Source organism: Monodon monoceros, unplaced genomic scaffold (assembly GCF_005190385.1).
Source record: "Monodon monoceros isolate NGI ecotype Baffin Bay Population unplaced genomic scaffold, NGI_Narwhal_1 Super_Scaffold_9, whole genome shotgun sequence".
Taxonomy (NCBI): Eukaryota; Metazoa; Chordata; class Mammalia; order Artiodactyla; family Monodontidae; genus Monodon; species Monodon monoceros.
The window spans coordinates 14,062,645-14,084,229 of NW_021703786.1; the positions used below are offsets into that span (position 1 = coordinate 14,062,645).

Consider the following 21,585-nt stretch of genomic DNA (forward strand, 5'->3'; position numbering starts at 1 on the left):
TCCTTAGTTGTGCCATGTGAACTCTTAGTTGCAGCATGCATGTGGGATCTAGTTCCCTGACCAGGAACTGAACCTGGGCCCCCTGCATTGGGAGCACGGAGTCTTAACCACTGTGCCAACAAGGAAGTCTCTGTTTGTTTGTTTTTAACATCTTTATTAGAGTATAATTGCTTTACAATGGTGTGTTAGTTTCTGCTTTATAACAAAGTGAATCAGTTATACATATACATGTGTCCCCATATCTCTTCCCTCTTGCATCTCCCTCCCTCCCACCCTCCCTATCCCAGCCCTGTTTGTTTCTTGTGGTTTTTTTTTTTTGCGGTACACGGGCCTCTCACTGTTGTGGCCTCTCCCGTTGCGGAGCACAGGCTCCGGACGTGCAGGCTCAGTGACCATGGCTCACAGGCCCAGCCACTCTGCGGCATGTGGGATCTTCCCGGACCGGGGCACCAACCCACGTCCCTTGCATCGGCAGGCGGACTCTCAACTACTGCACCACCAGGGAAGCCTTGTTTGTTTGTTTTTGAAGTAAATACATGTGTCTGTGATATGCAGGGTTCTCTAAAGCACAGGATCCAGGTAGGGGCTCATCTTGCCTGGGTCTAAGGACAGTACTGAATGGAGCAATCCAACATTGTCCCCCTATATAGCTATGGTGTTGTACATAAAATACATACTATTGAGCTAAATGATCATGCGTGCTGAAGTTAGAAAAACTTTATAACTATGTTTATGACATACACAATGGAATGAGGTATGTACTTTATTCTTGTTTGGGAGAATAAACAAGGATTGCCAGTCTGTATTTGTATCTGAGAAACGCTAAATTGAAGTTAAGCCAATTTCTTTACAGCAGGACTTCTCAGAACCTTGAATATACTAATGTGAATTGCGACTGTTCAAGAGGGAGACAGAGCATGCAGTATTTTTCAAAATTATTTGACCACCAAAACATTTTTCATGAAGTTTTATTAATATCTCACAGACACATTTTCAGAGATCCTGAACTACCCTCGGCCGTCTTCAGTAGGAAAGAGTAGAAACCAAAAGGCAGAGCCAGTGCAACACTGGGAGAATCTCCTGACTCCCAAGATAACCGAGAGAGCCTGCCTCATCATGATGGTTCCACTCTGCAGATGACATGGGTCCTGAGCGGTCAGCAACTGATCTCAAGGCCCTGGAATCTAGTGGCCTGGCCACTGCACTTACGCTGTTTATCATGGCTCCTCAGCACAGGGTCCAAGTTCAATCCCAGGAATTATGGAATCTGTCTTTATGACAGGGAGTCTGATGCCAGGGAAACCTTTATTCCAGCAGTGAGTGGACTCTACCCCAGTGATCTCATCCCTCCAACTGCCCGCGTCCCATCCGTGTGCCGGGCTCCAGGTGAGCTGACTCCCTCCTCGCCTGCCTGGTCCGCCTCTCATCCTCTGATCCGATTCCACTAGTGGACTGAACTGAACCAGGCTTCCACCTTCTCCAGGCAAGGACCCTGGGTTATTCACATTATTTGAGTCCACAAGGTAGGACCAAAAGAAATCTGTGGATGGCAATGATGCTGGAGATGATCTGTGATATAATTTCCACCAAATAACCCTCAAGGACCCAGCAGCCATCTTTCTGACTGAGGATACCAACCCATCATATACTCTTTCGTGTGAGATGAAATGAGATAATGTGAGATACTATATGTACAAATGTTTCATAAATGGTAAGACATCATACAAACAATAATGAATACAGTCTCCATTGCCCTGATCAGTGATTGGTCCATTTCTAATGACCCTCAGCTTTTGATTAATATTTCCAGTACCTGAGCCAGACCCATCTGCCCTGTCAGTCTTATCTAGAGTTCAAATTTTGATAGCCCATCCACCAGTTCCTCTGTTTTAGATACCTGCAACCGGTCAGCATAGCGTTTTTCCAGTGCCCGGACAACCTTTACGTGGCACATTGGAGATGGTTCTTGAAGTAGTGGAGAGCCAACTTGAACTGGATCTGAGCTTTGGTGTTGGTCCGGTATACGTTGTAGCTCTTCTCCAGGGCTGCCAGCTCTGGGTCCGCCACTGGAGAACGGGGCTGGTGACCTACAATCACATTTGAGCAGGACCCCACAAGCAGGCTTCCGAGCCCATCAATAAAGAACTCTGCCAAGAGAGGGAAAGTGCGAGAAGGAAATGTGAGCTTCCGCCAGAGACCCAGGGCCATACTGCAGGTCTGGGAGGAGAGTCAGGGGGAGGGGACACAGTTTATACCCCTGGGGAGCTTCCGCCCCTGTGAAGCCACCTGCCCAGGCTACTGAGTTGGAAGGACAGACAATGATATGGGTAGAGAGACACAGATTGGCTTCCAACTGGACGGAACTGTGGACTCCAGGACTGAGAGGAATGAGAGGGGAAGGTCACCAGCTGCAGTTTCATAGGAGAGGATGTCTGGAAAAGAAGCAGCAGCAGCCAGGTGGGAAAAGAGGGAGGGACCAGAGCTGTAGGCAAAGGAAGGGGAAGGGCGTCTGGAGAAGCAGAACAGCCTGGGGGAGACAAGAAGGCAGAGAGGGTGGTGGGAGGCAAGAGAGACCACGAGGGACTTCCCTGGTGGTCCAGTGGCTAAGACTCTGAGTTCCCAATGCAGGGGGCCTGGGTTCAATCCCTGGCCAGGGAACTAGATCCCACATGCCGCAACTAAGAGTTCGCGTGCCACAACTAAAGACCCTGCATGCTGCAACAAAGATCCTGCACATGGCAATGAAGATCCGGTGTGCCGCAATGAAGACCCAGTGCAGCCAAGTAAATAAATAAATATTCTAAAAAAAAAGAGAGAGACCACGAGCTCTCCATTTTAGGGAGAAAGGGTGAGCTCCCCATTTTGGGGAGAAAGGACAAGCTCCCCTGAGCAGTGGCACACGGCCCTCCCTCCTTGGGAAAAAACAGGCTTCTGAGATCTGTCCACAGCACAGCTCCCTTCCTCACTCTTCCAGCCTCCCCACCTGAATGAGCCACTCGCTGCAGGCGGGGGTCGAAGCCCACTCTTTGGAGCCGCTCGGTGTGGGCCAGGAAGAAGTTGACAACACCACTCGTCACCACGCAGCTGGGGAAGCCGTCCAGGGGCCAGAAAGATCCTGACCGCCGGTGAAGACAGTCCCCATTCTCACTGTGCTCCAGGAACAGCTTAAACTGGAACACGTTTCCAAGCACACTGCCGCCTACCTAGCCGGTGGGCAGAGAAATCCACATTAGAGCATAGACTCAATATCCATGTAGCCGCTGTCAAGAAGCCTTCCTGGACTGAACCTCAGTTATGACAAGAATCACACCCTTTATCTACCCTTCATACTACACTTACACCAAGTCCAAAGGGCAGACAACTCTGCTCTGTTTACCCTCCAGCAGGCTCACTCTTTCCAGAAGGTGACTCACTCCGTTCCAGTACAAGGAGTGGTGTTTAGGTGCAAGCAAGAGGCAGTCTGCTCGTGCAGGGGTCCCTGTGTGGACTTCCTGCAGCCAGTAGTTTGTCTCAAGCTGCCTTCGTTCCGTTCTCTGCTCCCGGCTCACCTCTCTGTGCTGCCCGTCCCTGCACTCGTGGGAGATGCATGCATCTAGCTGTTGGAGCCCGAGCAAAACAGGACAAGCAATTATATCTATTCCTGAACCATCATAATCACCCAGGGTGGCACAGAAGTCTGATTGTCTGCCATCACCTCTTCTTTCCCTCCCCCCTTAGTAAATGAACCTCTTGAGTTTTAACTGGACTAAATTAAAGTCTAGCCAATTAACCCAATAAAGATGAAATTTTCCCACTTCCCTTGCAAGGTCTGACCATGTGTCTAAGTCCTGGCTGAAAGGATGTGATCCAGAACAGATGTCTGCAGCTTTTATAAATATCTCAATCTTAAAAGAGGACTTCTTGTCCTTCACTTCCCCTCTCCCCATTTCTTCCCACCATGCAGCTGAGGACCACGAAGATGGACAAACAATGGGGAAGGAAGCTGGTCCAGGATGACCCTGGAAGGAGAGTCGAGTGCCAGCTTGCATTCTTACACGGGTGGGAACTGCACCTTCTATGTCATTTACGCTATTGTGATTGGGTCTCTAGAGACATCTTAGTCAAGTCAGATGCTTTGGGGACTGTCCACCTGGAGTATGAAGTAACTGTGGTCACTGTGCTACTTCTTATACATTTTCTTTCTTTTTAACAGCTTTATTGAGATATCTTTGACATATTAAAATTGTATATATTTAAGGTGTACAGCTTGATGTTTTGATATATGTATACGTTGTGAAAACATCACCACTCAAGCTAATTAACAAATCCATCACCTCTACCTAGTAATCTCTGAAAATTTCAAGAATACAATGTAGCATTATTAATTATTGTCACCTTTTTCTTCTCTTTTCTATATGTGACTTGACTTTTGATGTTTTAGTTATTTTTTTAATGTCCTTAAGGCCACATAGTCTTTTATAGCCTTGTGCCATTTTCATTTTTGTAATGGTGTGTGACAGCGCCAGAGCCCCGCTCACTTTCTCCGGCCACTCCAGGGAGGAGGAAGGTATAAGTAATAAACACACCATTTTAAAAACAGAACAACGGTGAGTTTTAGGTGTGGGTGTTGGTGTAATTTGCTCAAAGAAAAGTAAGAACAGAGGCAGAAGCAGAACTCGTGGGTCTGATTCCCACGTGATGGTCTCAACCCCAGAGCTGTGTTGCATCACCTCCTGCACCAGGCCCTCCCCTGCCCCTTCCGCCCTCCCTTCTCTCTTTCCCTCCTCTTCTTTCGCATACTTTCCTCTCTTCCTTTCTCCTCCCCTTCCCCTCTCACTTGTCAGATTGCAATGGGGTAGAACCAGCAACTCTCCCTTACCACGTCCAGTCTTCTCTAGGACATCCACCAGCACCTCAATCTTGGTCTTGTCGTTGAAGAGAAAGTCATCGTCCACCCAGAGAACGTATTTGGTGGTGACCTGAGATATGGCCAGGTTCCTACCAGCAAACCAACCCTGTGAGTAGAGTGAGGTTAGATGGTGGTTGCCTGCCCTGCTACATATCAGCGTCACCTGGGAGCTTTCTCAGTTCCCAACAAGCAGGCTGCACCACAAACACTGGCTGAGAACCTCTGGGTTGAAGGGAGTCCATGTCTCAGAGACACTGGGAGAGGGACAGGGGCTCTCTGGATCAAAGACTGAGACAAAGGCGGAAAGTCCTTCCTTGGCCCTGTGGTTAATATGGACCAATGGAAGTCCCCTTTCACCCGAGAGAGTCTCTGTGGCTCTCCCGCCCTTTCCCCTCATGCAGCCTGGAAGCTGTTGGAGGGGGGGCACTCTGGTACGTATAATATCCACTATCCACTTCCTCCTGTGTGTGCTTGAAAGATGGTGCATGGGGGAGAGAGACGCTCTAGCGAGGGGGGAATTATAGGGATGAGAGGTTTCTCTGCTGTTGGACCTGCATGTCAGGAAACCTTAGACTGTCAGACACCTCAAGTCACTTAGAAGGCCCTCAATCAATTTCCACACCAAGTGTGAGGAGAGGCAGGTTAACTACCCTGTTAATGCAGAAAAGGGAGAGTGGCCTGATTTCTCTGTGGATTTGGAATCAGCAAGGGGACTCCCCTCCCATGCCAGGACCCTGCTGCCTTGGGAGGGCCACTGAAGCAGCCCCATTCAGGGCAGAACCTGACTGTGGGCCCTCTTGTCCCGGGATCCAGGTGTCTCCCCATCTGGGAGGGACATACCTTCCCATAAGGCATGGTGTAGTACTCCACGTGGCTGTCATTAATTTTCAGGGGCTCCTTGCTGTCATCAGCCACGATCACGGTCAAATCTGGGTACTACACACGAATGCTCTGGAGCATGGTCATGAGCTTGTGGGGACGGAGGAAAGTTTTGGTGGCAATGGTCACCAGGTCTCTGAGCTTCCTCTCTGAGCAAGAAAGGGTAGAGGTCAGAGCTCTGTCTTCAGGAAGCCTCACTGTCCTGACTTGCATCATTCTGGGCGCACGTGGGTCGTCTGGTGAGGTGGGGTCAGCTGAAGTTAACGCATGCTGAAAGCTACACCCTCACCTATTGTTTGTGGGTGAATGCAACAGAACCCAACTGCAGAGCCACTTTTCAGAATGACAGAAATCAGAAATCATTCTATAAACCCTTTTCAGTACATGCTGCAGTATTACCCAGCTTCTCCTGGGTCTGTGGGAGTGAGTGGAAATGAGACAGGGAGACAAGAGTACAGCCATTTTGGAAAAAGACCAGTCTTGGGTAAACAAGCCTTGCAAACTAAAGAACAAAGGCCCTGGGGGCCCGAGTCCCAGAGGAAAAAAACCAGACTCACAGGAATAAAAGAGTAACTTTATCTCTGTGCCACTAAGAGTATACCTAGTTGCCACAAGACAAGAAGCTCAACTGTAAATTTTCACCTAATCTGCTCGTGGGCTTGCTTACAGAACATTCTCATGCACTTCTTCCCCCTCACAGAAGGGCTCCCTATTCAGGACAGCCACCATGGAGCCACCTGCCGCTGATCAAAGAAGTTGGATGATTTCTGGAAATTATCCGTGCTCATGAGACAAACCTCCCTTTTGTTATAAAAGCAAGTCTCCCCTTCTACTCGAGGAGTTGGCACGTTTTTCCCGCCTTCTCTCTCTCTCTTTTAAAAAATTTTTGAATTTTATTTTATTTTATTTTTTATACAGAAGGTTCTTATTAGTTATCCATTTTATACGTATTAGTGTATACACGTCAAACCCAATCTCCCCATTCATCCCACCACCACCACCACCCCGCCACTTGGTGTCCATACATTCATTCTCTACATCTGTGTCTCTATTTCTGCCCTGCAAACTGATTCATCTGTACCATTCTTCTAGGTTCCACATATATGCATTAATATACGATATCTGTTTTTCTCTTTCTGACTTACTTCACTCTGTATGACAGTCTCTAGATCCATCCACATCTCTACAAATGACCCAATTTCGTTCCTTTTTATGGCTGAGTAATATTCCATTGTATATATGTACCACATCTTCTTTATCTATTCGTCTGTCGATGGACACTTAGGTTGCTTTCATGTCCTCGCTATTGTAAATAGAGCTGCAATGAACATTGTGGTACATGACTCTTTTTGAATTATGGTTTTCTCAGGGTATATGCCCAGTAGTGGGATTGCTGGGTTGTATGGTAGTTCTATTTTTAGTTTTTTAAGGAACCTCCATACTGTTCTCCATAGTGGCTGTATCAATTTACATTCCCACCAACAGTGCAAGAGGGTTCCCTTTTCTCCACACCCTCTCCAGCATTTGCTGTTTGTAGATTTTTTGATGATGCCCATTCTAACTGGTGTGAGGTGATACCTCATTGTAGTTTTGATTTGCATTCCTCCAATAATTAGTGATGTTGAGCAGCTTTTCATGTGCTTCTTGGTCATCTGTATGTCTTCTTTGGAGAAATGTCTATTCAGGTCTTCTGCCCATTTTTGGATTGGGTTGTTTGTTTTTTTAATATTGAGCTGCATGAGCTATTTATATATTTTGGAGATTAATCCTTTGTCTATTGATTCATTTTGCAAATATTTTCTCCCATTCTGAGGGTTGTCTTTTCCCCTTGTTTATGGTTTCCTTTGCTGTGCAAAAGCTTTTAAGTTTCATTAGGTCCCATTTGTTTATTTTTGTTTTTATTTCCATTACTCTAGGAGGTGAGTCAAAAAAGATCTTGCTGTGATTTATGTCAAAGAGTGTTCTTCCTATGTTTGCCTCTAAGAGTTTTATAGTGTCCAGTATTACATTTAGGTCTCTAATGCATTTTGAGTTTATTTCTGTGTATGGTGTTAGGGAGGGTTCTAATTTCATTCTTTTACATGTAGCTGTCCAGTTTTCCCAGCACCACTTATTGAAGAGACTGTCTTTTCCGTTGTATATCCTTGCCTCCTTTGTCATATATTAGTTGACCATAGGTGTGTGGGTTTGTCTCTGGGCTTTCTATCCTGTTCCATTGATCTATATTTCTGTTTTTGTGCCAGTACCATATTATCTTGATTACTGTAGCTTTGTAGTATAGTCTGAAGTCAGGGAGTCTGATTCCTCCAGCTCCATTTTTTTCCCTCAAGACCGCTTTGGCTATTCGGGGCCTTTTATGTCTCCGTACAAATTTTAAAATTTTTTGTTCTAGTTCTGTAAAAAATGCCATTGGTAATTTGACAGGGATTGCATTGAATCTGTTGATTGCTTTGGGTAGTATAGTCATTTTCACAATACTGATTCTCCCAATCCAAGAACACGGTATATCTTTTCATCTGTTTGTATCACCTTTAATTTCTCTCATCAGTATCTTATAGTTTTCTGCATACAGGTCTTTTGTCTCCATAGGTAGGTTTATTCCTAGGTATTTTATTCTTTTTGTTGCAATGGTAAAAGGGAGTGTTTCCTTAATTTCTCTTTCAGATTTTTCATCATTAGTGTATAGGAATGCAAGAGATTTCTGTGCATTAATTTTGTATCCTGCAACTTTACCAAATTCATTGATTAGCTCTAGTAGCTTTCTGGTGGCATCTTTAGGATTCTCTGTGTATAGTATCATGTCGTCTGCAAACAGTGACAGTTTTACTTCTTCTTTTCCACCTTGAATTCCTTTTATTTCTTTTTCTTCTCTGATTGCCATGGCTAGGACTTCAAAAATTATGTTGAATAATAGTGGTGAGAGTGGACATCCTTGTCTTGTTCCTGATCTTAGAGGAAATGCTTTCAGTTTTTCACCATTGAGAATGATGTTTGCTGTGGGTTTGTTGTATATGGCTTTTATTATGTAGAGGTAGGTTCCCTCTATGCCCACTTTCTGGAGAGTTTTTATCACAACTGGGTGTTGAATTTTGTCAAAAGCTTATTCTGCATCTATTGATATGATCATATGGTTTTTCTTCAATTTGTTAATATGGTGTATCACATTGATTGATTTGCATATATTGAAGAATCCTTGCATCCCTGGGATAAATCCCACTTGATCATGGTGTATGATCCTTTTAATGTGTTGTTGGATTCTGTTTGCTAGTATTTTGTTGAGGATTTTTGCATCTATATTCATCAGTGATATTGGTCTGTAATTTTCTTTTTTTGTAGTATCTTTGTCTGGTTTTGGTATCAGGGTGATGGTGGCCTCATAGAATGAGTTTGGGAGTGTTCCTTCCTCTGCAATTTTTTGGAAGAGCTTGAGAAGGATGGGTATTAGCTCTTCTCTAAATGTTTGATAGAATTCACCTGTGAAGCCATCTGGTCCTGGTCTTTTGTTTGTTGGAAGATTTTTAATCACAGTTTCAATTTCATTACTTGTGATTGGTCTATTCATATTTTCCATTTCTTCCTGGTTTGGTCTTGGAAGGTTATACCTTTCTAAGAATTTGTCCATTTCTTCCAGGTTGTCCATTTTATTGGCATACAGTTGCTTGTTGTAGTCTCTGAGGATGCTTTGTATTTCTGCAGTGTCTGTTGTAACTTCTCCTTTTTCATTTCTAATTTTATTGATTTGAGTCCTCTCCCTCTTTTTCTTGATGAGTCTGGCTAATGGTTTACCAATTTGGTTTATCTTCTCAAAGAACCAGCTTTTAGTTTTATTGATCTTTGCTATTGTCTTCTTTGTTTGTATTTCATTTATTTCTGCTCTGATCTTTATGATTTCTTTCCTTCTACTAACTTGCATTTTGTTTGTTCTTCTTTCTCTAGTTGCTTTAGGTGTAAGGTTAGATTGTTTATTTGAGATTTTACTTGTTTCTTGAGGTAGGCTTGTATTGCTATAAACTTCCCTCTTAGAACTGATTTTGCTTCATCCCATAGGTTTTGGATCATCATGTTTTTGTTGTCATTTGTCTGTAGGTATTTTTTGATTTCCTCTTTGATTTCTTCAGTGATCTGTTGGTTATTTAGTAACATATTGTTTAGCCTCCATGTGTGTTTTTTTTTATGTTTTTTCCCTGTAATTGATTTCTAATCTCATAGCGTTGTGGTCAGAAAAGATGCTTGATATGATTTCAGTTTTCTTAAGTTTACTGAGGCTTGATTTGTGATCCAAGATGTGATCTATCCTGGAGAATGTTCCGTGTGCACTTGAGAAGAAAGTGTAATCTGCTGTTTTTGGATGGAATATCTTATAAATATCAATTAAATCTATCTGGTCTGTTATGTCATTTAAAACTTGTGTTTCCTTATTAATTTTCTGTTTGGATGATCTGTCCGTTGGTGTAAGTGAGGTGTTAAAGTTCCCCACTATTATTGTGTAACTGTCGATTTCCTCTTTTATAGCCATTAGCAGTTGCCTTATGTATTGAGGTGAGCCTATGTTGGGTGCATATATATTTATAATTGTTACATCAACTTCTTGGATCGATCCCTTGATCATTATGTAGTGTCCTTCCTTGTCTCTTGTAACATTCTTTATTTTAAAGTCTATTTTATCTGATAGGAGTATTGCTACTCCAGCTTTCTTTTGATTTCCATTTGCATGGAATATCTTTTTCCATCCCCTCACTTTCAGTCTGCATGTGTCCCTAGGTCTGAGGTGGGTCTCTTGTAGACAGCATATATATGGGTCTTGTGTTTGTATCCATTCAGTGAGCCTGTGTCTTTTGCTTGGAGCATTTAAGCCATTCATATTTAAGGTAATTATCGATATGTATGTTCCTATGACCATTTTCTTAATTGTTATGGGCTTGTTTTTGTAGGTCCTTTTCTTCTCTTGTGTTTCCCACTTAGAGAAGTTCCTTTAGCATTTGTTGTAGAGCTGGTTTGGTGGTGCTGAATTCTCTTAGCTTTTGCATGTCTGTAAAGCTTTTGATTTCTCTGTCGAATCTGAATGAGATCCTTGCCGGGTAGAGTAATCTTGGTTGTAGGTTCTTCCCTTTCATCACTTTAAATGTATCATGCCACTCCCTTCTGGCTTATAGAGTTTCTGCTAAGAATCAGATGTTAACCTTATGGGAGTTCCCTTATATGTTATTTGTCATTTTTCCCTTGCTGCTTTCAATAATTTTTCTTTGTCTTTAATTTTTGTCAATTTGATTACTATGTGTCTCAGCATGTTTCTCCTTGGGTTTATCCTGTATGGGACTCTCTGCGCTTCCTGGACTTGGGTGGCTATTTCCTTTTCCATGTTAGGGAAGTTTTCGACTATAATCTCTTCAAATATTTTCTCGGGTCCTTTCTCTCTCTCTTCTCCTTCTGGGTCCCCTATAATGAGAATGTTGTTGCATTTAGTGTTGTCCCAGAGGTCTCTTAGGCTGTCTTCATTTCTTTTCATTCTTTTATCTTTATTCTGTTCTGCAGCAGTGAATTCCACCGTTCTGTCTTCCAGGTCATGTGTACGTTCTTCTGCCTCTGTTATCCTGCTATTGACTCCTTCTAGTGTATTTTTCATTTCAGTTATTGTATTGTTCATCTCTGTTTGTTTGCTCTTTAATTCTTCTAGGTGCTTGTTAAACATTTCTTGCATCTTCTCCATCTTTGCCTCCATTCTTTTTCCAAGGCCCTGGATCATCTTCACTATCATTATTCTGAATTCTTTTTCTGGAAGGTTGCCTATCTCCACTTCATTTAGTTGTTTTTCTGGTGTTTTATCTTGTTCCTTCATCTGGTACTTAGTCCTCTGCCTTTTCATTTTGTCTATCTTTCTGTGAATGTGGTTTTCATTCCACAGGCTACAGGATTGTAGTTCTTCTTGCTTCTGCTGTCTGCCCTCTGGTGGATGAGGCTGTCCGAGAGGCTTGTCTCCTGCCTTCTCTCTTGTGCACAAACTCTTTTAATAAAAAGCTCTGTGTGCCTAAGAGTCTTGCAGAAGCGATATTCATTTCTATGGTATTGCTGTTGCCCAAGAATCTGGAAAGGGCTCAGTAACAGAAAGTGTCAAGTAAATCATGTTCAAGAGCATGGCAAATGAATCCTCACCTACATTTTCTCTTCTCAGGCCACATGATAAGTTTGGTTCTTTTGTTATAGTAAAGAGAGAATCAGAGGCCTGAATTACCATAGGAGGTGGTCAACGTAGGGGACTCCCAGTCAAGTTGGTGGTATAGAATTTTGCTTTGAAATCCCATATTGTTCCAAACACATAGCAATGATAAAGGAAAATGCAGACATAGCTGTGCTCAAAAATAGACAACATTTCTTCCAAGAACAGATATCAACAGCTGTGAGCAGAGCTGGAGCTGGGCTTGCAGCAATCTGAGGTCAGAAGAGCAGAGGAGGCTGGGAGGCCGAGTCTGAGTGTTTTAATGGAATAAAAGTGTCTCATAAGGTATGTGGGTCCACAGCCAGGCTTTTTGCTAGAAGCCATGGACTTAAGCCAGGCTGCACTCCCTCCATCTCTCACCACATACTACCTGCTGGGCAAGGAACCCCAAACATCCATCATCCTTGTACACAACTCTGGGTGCAGAGATGACACCACATCACAGCCAAGCCCTGTGCCAAGCCACCCTCAGGCCCAGCAACTGGCTCTTCAGTGATGCCAATATCACTAGGGGACAAGGACCCCAACACTCCAGTATGAAATGATGGACTAGGAATCTTGGGCTACTGGGAATAGAAGCAATTGTAAAGCTGTGAGATGGGAACAAATCAGGAGAGAGAGAGAGAGAGAAAAGAGGGAGAAAGAAGGAGAGAGGAGAAAACGAAACAACAAGCAAAAGCCTCCTACTCAAGATGAGCCACCAGCAAAAATTCCAAGACACTCAAAGAAAACTACAGCCAGCAAATCTACCCTGCACAGTGTGTATCTACCACTCTAGATAGACAAAATAATAGAGGAAGCTGAAAAGGATTTAAAATGAGAATGTTTAAAATCTTTAAAGTGACAAATCACAGAATCACCTATATGAAAAAGAAAATATGGAACAAAAACAGGCATAAATGAAACGAGAATATTTAGATATGAAACCAACTTAAAATTACTGAAGATAAATGTAAAGAACCAAAAGGGAGACCTGACTTCAGATATTTAAAATTTTTTAACAGACATAAGAGAATGCTATGAACAGCTCTATGACAAAAAAAAAAGAGGCAATTTACATCAAATTTAAGACAACTTTACAGAAACATTTAAAAAATTGACTCAATGTACATACAGATCAACAACTATTAAAGAAACAGAACTGATAGTTTTAAATTTCTTCCCTTTCTCTCACTCCTTCCCATCCACATTCCCATCCTTAACCACCTTCCCCAAAACTTGGACCAAAAAAAAAAGACATAAGGATCAGATAAGTTGTAATAAAACTCCAAGAGGTGTATTATTCCTATTTTATTACAATTCACTTCAGCAAACAGTGAAAAAAGGAAAGCTATCCAACTTGTCTTACGAGACTTGTATAATATTGATAACAAAACTGGGCAAGGACATTACAGGAAAAAATAGTCTCAGTTTTGAATAGAGGTGCAAGAATCCTATATAAAATTGCATCAAATTTAATTCAGCATTTAATCAACTAATACGTTGCAATCAAGATGGGTTTATTCCAGAAATACAGGAACAATTTCAACAGCAGAAAATCAATAATGTAAGTCACTACATAAACCCAATTAAAGGAGAAAAATTATTTCAATGGGTACAGACAATTTATCTGATAAAATTCAATACTAATTCATATAAAAACTCTCTGCAAGGAAATAGAAAGTAGAAATAGAAAAATTCTTAGCAGCAGTAATAGAAGGAAAGGGACTTCCCTGGTGGTCCAGAGGTTAAGACTTCGCCTTCCAATGCAAGGGGTGCAGGTTCAATCCCTACTCGAGGAGCTAAGACCCCACATGCCTCGCAGTCAAAAAAACAAAACATAAAACAGAAGCAATATTGTAACAAATTCAATAAAGACTTTAAAAAAATGGTCCACATCAGAAATAGAAGGAAAGAAGGAAACTTTCTTACCCTGACACATCTACCACACTCCTACCCAGCAAACATGAACGGTAGAGCATTCGAATGTTCTTAAACTCAGGAACAAGCAAAAGTGCCTGCTACCACTGCTATCATTCAACACTGTACCGGAGATTTTAGCAAAATGCAGTAAGACAAGAAAACTAAACAAATGATAAGAACTGGAAAAGAAGAGACAAAAATTATTATTTGTTCAAGAGACTCCGTGTTAAAAACAATCACTAATATGAGTGCAAGAACGATGCTGCTTGTGTAAGTTCAACATTCAAAAATCACTAATGTCCTATATACCAACGGCAACCAATTAAAATATAGAAGAAAAAGATCCAATTTATAAAAGCAATAAGAAATATAAAGTACCTAAGACTAAATCCAATGAAGTGTGCCATTCCTCTACAAATAAAACTAGAAAATAAATTATTGAAGAACCTATGAAGAGACTATGACATGGAGATTATAACATGGAGAGGTATACCAGATTCATGGTTGGGAATATTCAACTTCATAAAACTGTCAATTCATCTCTAATTAAGCTACAAATTCTATGAAATTCTCATCAAAATCTCAAGGGATTTTGGAGGATCTTGATGAGCTGATGCCAAAACGCTAATGAAAAAGTAAAAGACCAAGAAGGGCTGAGAAAATTTTGCTAAATGAAATACAGTCATCCTGAAGTACAGAATTTATCCCTACTAGATACAAAGCCTGTTATAAAGTGTATGGAAACGTTGTGGAATGAGCCCAAGGATAAATAGATCGATGTGACCTAAAAAAGGTTCAGACCCCTGCATGCATGAAAGCGGGTGTGTGAGGGGCCGGCTGTACGAGCAGTAGGCGGCTGCACCACTAGGTCTGTGGTGGTGGGACAACAGGCTCTCCATACACAAAAAATTAGGTCCTCTTCACATGCCACACGTAAGTATCTAAATGTAAGAACCAAACATGTGCAACTTTTGAAAAAAATAGGAGAGTATCTTTATGGCTCCAACGTAGGGAAGAATTTCTTGAATAAGGCACAAAAAGCAAAAGGTAGAAAACAACGAATCAATTTTATTAAAGGATAAAGCTTTTAATAACAAAAGACCCCGAAGCAAAATCAAAAGACAAGCCATGGACTGACAAAAGGTCAGAAACTAGAACTTCATGCCATACAATGTAACTTTTATGAGAAGTTCAAAAATGCATTGTACCACACTGTATATGCTGTGTGTGTGTGTGTGTGTGTGTGTGTGTGTGTACACATGTGTAAGAATAGAAATCTACATATTAAAATGTACAAAAACAGGGAAAAGAAAGATCATGACTGCTGGAAGAAGGGAGGGGAAGAACATTGTGGTGATTTCCATTTTATTGGTAACACTTTATCTTTAAAACAAATCTGAAGCCAGAAAGGGTTTTTTGTGAACTCCTTGTACTTATTTCTTTTATTTTTGAGATAGTTATGATGTTAAGCCCATACTTTAAATCCCTCTCCATAGATATTTAATACTATTACTTTAAAATAACAATTTATATTTTGAAAAGAATCTATTTGAATAGATTACATTTTGAATATATAGGTAATACAGTAAAAAAAATGTCAACTGTTCAAAATTCTAAATGTATTGAAAGTTATACCATGGAAATACTTCTTCCCATCCCTGTTCCCAACTACTTGGTTTCTTCGCAGGAGTTTACCAGTATTACTAATTTCTTGTTTATTTTTCTGTAATCAAGCAGTTATGTCTTCTTTCCCCCTTTCTTTTTACAGAAAAGGTAGCTTACTCTTTACTCTTTTCTGTACATCTTGGAAAGCATTTTGTATCAGAATAAAAACCTTCTTGCTCCTGTTTTCCTCCTCCGTCCTTCTGAATGGCACTGTGTGGCATTTCATTATACCGATGGACCACACTTGATTTAACCAGTGCCTCCCACTTTTAAGGTTTTTGGCATTGCAAACAATGCTGCAATAAATACCTTCAAACAAATGTCATTTCACACAGATGTAAGCATCTTAGGATAATTTCTAGAAGCCACATGATAAGCGGCTGGACCAAAGCACATATACGTTTAAAATGCTGACAGGACTTCCCTGGCGGTGCAGTGGTTAAGAATCTGCACTTCCACTGCAGGGGGCGTGGGTTCCATCCCTGGTCAGGGAACTAAGACAGCACTCGCAGTTTATGTTTCCCCACTCTTCCAACACAATATGAATGTAGTTTTCATTTGCACTTTTCTTAGCATGAAATTGAGCATATATTTTAATGGCTAAAAGTATTCTTGAATTTAACTTTTTGTGAATTGGCTTATTCTTTTCTTATTGTTCTTTTCTTATTCATGTTCTTTTCTTATTGATTCACAAGTGCTCTTAAGTAAAATTAGACCTTTGACTTTAATGTGTGTTGAAGATACTTTTTCCCAATTCGTCCTTTGTCATTTGACTTTGCATATGGTAAGTTTCTGTCATAAAAATATTAAAAATTGTTATGTATTTTATGTTTTTAGTCTTTTCCTTATGGCCTGTGGGTTTTGTGTCATTTTTAGAAAAGCCTTATATGCCAAAGTTTTATTTATTTATTTATTTATTTGGCTGTGCCACACGGCATGCGGGATCTTAGTTCCCGGACCAGGGATTGAACTCATGCTCCCTGCAGTGGAAACACGGAGTCCTAACCACTGGACTGCCAGGGAAGTCCCTCCAAAGTTATTTTTAAACTCCATGTTTTTTTCTAGTACTTCAAAGAAAATAGATATTTGCCTATTTGGAGTTTATCTTGGTATGAGCTGTGAGATAGATTCAACTTGTTCTTTTCCACATAGTTACACAGTTATCCTGCAATGATTTCTTGAATAATCCATCTTTTCTCCCTTTAATTTGAAAAGCTACCTTTATCACATGGTAAACTATCAGCATGTCTATTTCTAGATTTCTAATTTGATTCCATTGATGTACATATTCCTGCTCTAGAACCACTCTATCTTTATAATTATTCTTCTCCTCCATCTCAGATGGGATCCCTTCTGAATCTCACCAATATTCTATAGGACCCACCATGAAGCCCCAGAGACAAGGGTCTTACCTGGTCCAGGATCATATAACTTGGGCATAACAGGAAGGCGGATGGTCACTGGAAACTTGGCCACTGAGGACTTGGACTCCAGACTCACTGGAGAGAGAAATAAGGTCAGGTTGGGTGCACTGTGTCTGGGTCACTCCCCCCGCTGCCCGGGAAGCCGACGGGATGCGGGAGTGGACTGGTGGAATGAGACTGACGACCGCATAGTCTATGGCAGTGTGGCTCATAACCTGCTGCGCATCCCTGGGGCAACCTGCTGATCACCTCCAAAACTCACATTTCCTCCCCGTAAGAATCTGTTGGGTAAAGTGGGCTTGGAATCAGAGGGATGGATTAAATTTGACTTTGCCTTGTTATCTGAAATTCCTTGGGTAAATCACTTCACCTCCTTCTCCATCTACAAAACCAAGATAATACTACCTACCCCATTTTATACCTCACAGGGTCATTTTGTGATAAAAAATGTTTGAAAATCTGAAGGTGAAGAGAACTTTGCCTCTAGTTTGTGCTCATGGGAAATCTGTCCCACACTTCATTTTTTCTGTTGGTGTCCTGGGAATGCATCCTGTATAGCTGCTCAAAATGGGAACGGGTGCCTTGAATTCAACCAGAAAGAAACTGGGGCTGCCCTGCCGGTGGCAGGAGCTGTTCTCCCAGGAATTCTGGGGATGGGAACGGGGACTGGGATGGGAGGAGGAAGACAAAGCCACTGACCTGGGGGCTTCTAGTCCCCCACATCCCTCTTTCCTGTTAGTGCCCAGGACAAGATACTGATGCATTGACTGCCCCCCATCTACTGCAGCCAACATCTTCAGGTTTGCTTGCTACCGAGAATGAGAAACAGAACTGGGTGGTTTCTAGGGACACAGCATGAATGATCTGTCTTCATGGAGAGTCGAGCAGGCATTTTGCCTGTCCTTTCCTTCGGGTCACTCTATGTGGTCAATGGCAACGTGGGGGATAGCACTGTGTACAGTAATTGGGAAATTAGGTGTTTAGAGTTAGAAACAGGAGCTAGAGAGGCAGGCTTCCTGGAGGAGGAAGACTTTGAGGGCCTGATGGTGTTTTTCTGGGTCCCTAAGCCTTTTGGACAGGTCCCTAAGCATCCAAGGACAGCCTCTCACCTACATCCACCCTGCAGCGCTGATACTCTGTGCTTGTGTATGTCACGTGCTGGAGTATGAAATTCAAAAGCTTCCGGTTACTGGTCGAAATGTTCAGCTGCTTCTGGCCTCTGCCCTGTACCACACTGTCTGGGATGTCAGCGAGGGTGTTCAGTGTCCCCAGAGAAGCTGTCAGGGTGACCTAGGGTGGATGAGATGGAAAGACGAAATGCAAAGAACAGCATATACCCAGAATGGCCAGCAGGGAGCAGAGTGCATAAACACGAGAGGAGAATGATCACGGGTGCCCCTGAAACCTAGGGTCTGGCTCTGCGGTTGCTGCCCCAGCCCCAGTAAAGAAGAATCAAGTCCTAGGACCTGGTGTGTTCAAGGGCCATTTCTGAAGCATTCTTAACTCTTGCCTTGCAGGATACCATTCTTAAAGATTTCTTCCTACCCTTTCCTACCCCGGCTGCTCATATATCTATCTATCTCTCCCTCTCTCTCTCCCTCTCTCTCCCTCTCTCTCCCTCTCTCTCTCTCTCTCTCTCATTTATTTATTTATTAAAATTTATTTATTTATGGCTGCGTTGGGTCTTCGTTGCTGCGCACGGGCTTTCTCTAGTTGTGGCAAGAGGGAGCTACTCTTCATTGCAGCGCGCAGGCTTCTCATTTCTCATTTCAGTGGCTTCTTTTGTTGCTGAGCATGGGCTCTAGGCATGCAGGCTTCAGTAGTTGCGGCACATGGGCTCAGTAGTTGTGCCACACGGGCTTAGTTGCTCCACGGCATATGGGATCTTCCCAGACCAGGGATTGAACCTGTGCCCCCTGCATTGGCAGGCAGATTCTTAACCACTGCGCCACCAGGGAAGCCCCATGGCTGCTCCTTTTGAATTCCGTTTGCCGACTCCTTGTCTATCTGACCTCCAAAGAGAGTTTTTCAGGGTTTGGTTCTGCATCCTCTTCCCTTCTTAATCTACACCTTCTCACTAGAGGAGGCAGCAGCTTTAAATACTATTCATATGCTGATGGTTTAAAAATGTACATCTTCAGGGACTTCCCTGCTGGTGCAGTGGTTAAGAATACGCCTGCCCCGCAGTGGTTGAGAGTCCGCCTGCCGATGCAGGGGACACAGGTTCGTGCCCCGGTCTGGGAAGATCCCACATGCCGCGGAGTGGCTAGGCCAGTGAGCCATGGCCTTTGAGCCTGTGCGTCCGGAGCCTCTGCTCTGCAACAGGAGAAGCCACAACAGTGAGAGGCCCACGTGCCACAAAAAAAAAAAAAAAAAAAAAAAAAAGAATACGCCTGCCAATTCAGGGGACAAGGATTCGATCCCTGGTCTGGAAGATCCCACATGCTGTGGAGCAACTAAGCCTGTGCGCCGCAACTACTGAGCCTGTGCTCTAGAGCCTGTGAGCCACAACTACTGAGCCCACGCGCCATAACTACTGAAGCCCGCACATCTAGAGCCTGTGCTCTGCAACAAGGGAAGCCACCACAATGAGATGCCTGCGCACCGCAATGAAGAGTAGCCCCCGCTCGCCGCAACTAGAGAAAGCCTGCATGCAGCAATGAAGACCCAATGCAGCCAAAAGTAAATAAATAAAGTAAATAAATATTTTTTTTTTTAAGTACATCTTCAGCTCCTATCTTTCTGAAATCCAGCTGCTTCGTTGGTTGCTCTGCTAGGAAGTTTCACAAGCAGCTCAAACTGATATCTTCAAAACTGAACTATGTTTTTTTCTCGATAAACCTGTTTTCCACCCCGTCCCTGGCTCTCCTTGCCTTGTGAATGGCACCTCCACCCACTCAGCTGTTCCAGTCCCCAAATGAAGTCATTCTTGTCCTGCTCTTTCCCCAACGCCTACAGCCAATCCATGAGTGAGTCCTGCCCGGTCCACCTTCAACATGTAGCTAGAAGCCATCTGCTTCTCTCCATCCCCACTGCTACTCTTTCCCTTGCCTTCTTGTCTTTTGCAACAGCCAGTTATCTTTAGGAAAAGTAACCTAGATTATGTCATTCCTGCTGAAAACACTTTAGTCATTCGAGAGATACTTTCTGAGATCCAAACTACAGGCACTGGGAAAAGAGCAGTGAATAAGACAGACTCCCTGCCTTCAAGAAGCTTATAGTCTAGTGAGGAAGAGTGGCAATAAGCATATCATGACACATATAAAGTAATTCAGGTATGATAAGTGCCATGAAGAAGGTAACACAGAGTAGAGACAAAGCGACAAAGGTGTAGGGGGCAGCGGCGGTGAGGGTAGTTGCGGGGGAGGTGTCCAGAGGCGCCCTCTGGAGGACAGAGCAGCTTTGCTCAATCACCACCTATTACAGCCTCGTGTGGCATGCAGAAGGAGGAAAACTAAAACTGTATTTCCCAGACTCCTTTTCAGTTAGGGTCTGGATGTGATTTACATCCCACCCCTTAGGCATACTTGCATAGACCTTGATTTGGAGCTATCTTAAATGGGAAAGAAGGGCAGGCCACAGAGCATCCACCTTGCTGGCGCTGACCCGAACAGGGGCAACACAGCCCGGCTGTGGCGGCAGCTTCCTTGTAGCTGAAGGCAGCAGGACCCTTGGTGGCCCAGTCCTCTGGAAGTCCTCCCTGGAACTCCAGCTACCGCACGGCTGGAAAATTCATGACTTCTATAGGCACCCTTCCCCCTCTCCCCACCATGGACTCACGTCTAATATTTAATCAGGATAGAGACTCTGTCAAAATCTGAAACCGGCTACCATGGGGGGAGGAGGGCACAGGCAGTGAGCGAAGGACAGGATGCCAAGTGCAAAAGGGAGCTGGGAAGGGGACCCTTGCCTCATAGATGGGAGCATCTGGTCCTTCAAACTGGAGACCTGGAGAACACAGGAAAAAGGACAAAAAACAACATTTGAGAGGATGCCAAGGACTCCCTGATGCTCTCACCTTCCTGGTCCACTCCTACACATCCCTCCAGAGTCCCTTTAAGTGTCACCTATCCAGGGAGTTTGCTGACCACTCCCCTCTCCCCAGGGCTCTATTAGATGGTGTCCCATGGCCCTTCTCAAATTCCAGCAGTTCTAAAGCCTCCAATGCCCACCCTCAGTTTTGGATGGGCGCTGTGAATTAATCTAGTCCCTTCCAGGTATCTCTGTTACTGAAGGGAAGGAAGCAATAGATAAATAATGAATCATCCTTATATGAGTTTCCTGGAATGGTCAAATTCATAGAGACAGAAAACAGAATGGTGGTTGCCAGGGACTGGGGGGAAGAGGGAGTTACTGTTAAATGGGTGCAGAGTTTCAGTTGGAAAGATGAAAAAGTTCTAGAGGTGGTTGCTGGTGATGGTTGCAAAACAATGTGAATGTACTTAATGCCACAGAATTAGACACTTAAAAATGGTTAAAATGGTAAATTTTATGTTATGTATGTTTTACCACAATAAAAAAAGAACTATCCAAAGTGGCAGATCATTTTTTAAATGACTATTCAAAAACACTAGCAATTCATCCCAAATGATTTTATTTTAGAATCTATCTCT

General features: G+C 43.1%; 1 protein-coding gene across 1 annotated transcript in view; it reads right to left on the reverse strand.

Annotated features, from left to right (window-relative positions):
* Positions 1-431: 431 nt before the first annotated feature.
* B4GALNT2 (beta-1,4-N-acetyl-galactosaminyltransferase 2) overlaps positions 432-21,585 on the reverse strand; it is a 54,447-nt gene continuing 33,293 nt past the window's right edge. Inside the window, 9 exon segments of the mRNA XM_029211637.1 lie at positions 432-2,147; positions 2,984-3,203; positions 3,414-3,596; positions 3,937-3,998; positions 4,859-4,994; positions 5,729-5,916; positions 16,961-17,047; positions 18,082-18,262; positions 20,883-20,920. Of these exon segments, the coding sequence (XP_029067470.1) occupies positions 1,942-2,147; positions 2,984-3,203; positions 3,414-3,596; positions 3,937-3,998; positions 4,859-4,994; positions 5,729-5,916; positions 16,961-17,047; positions 18,082-18,262; positions 20,883-20,920 (1,301 nt within the window). The 3' untranslated portion in view covers positions 432-1,941.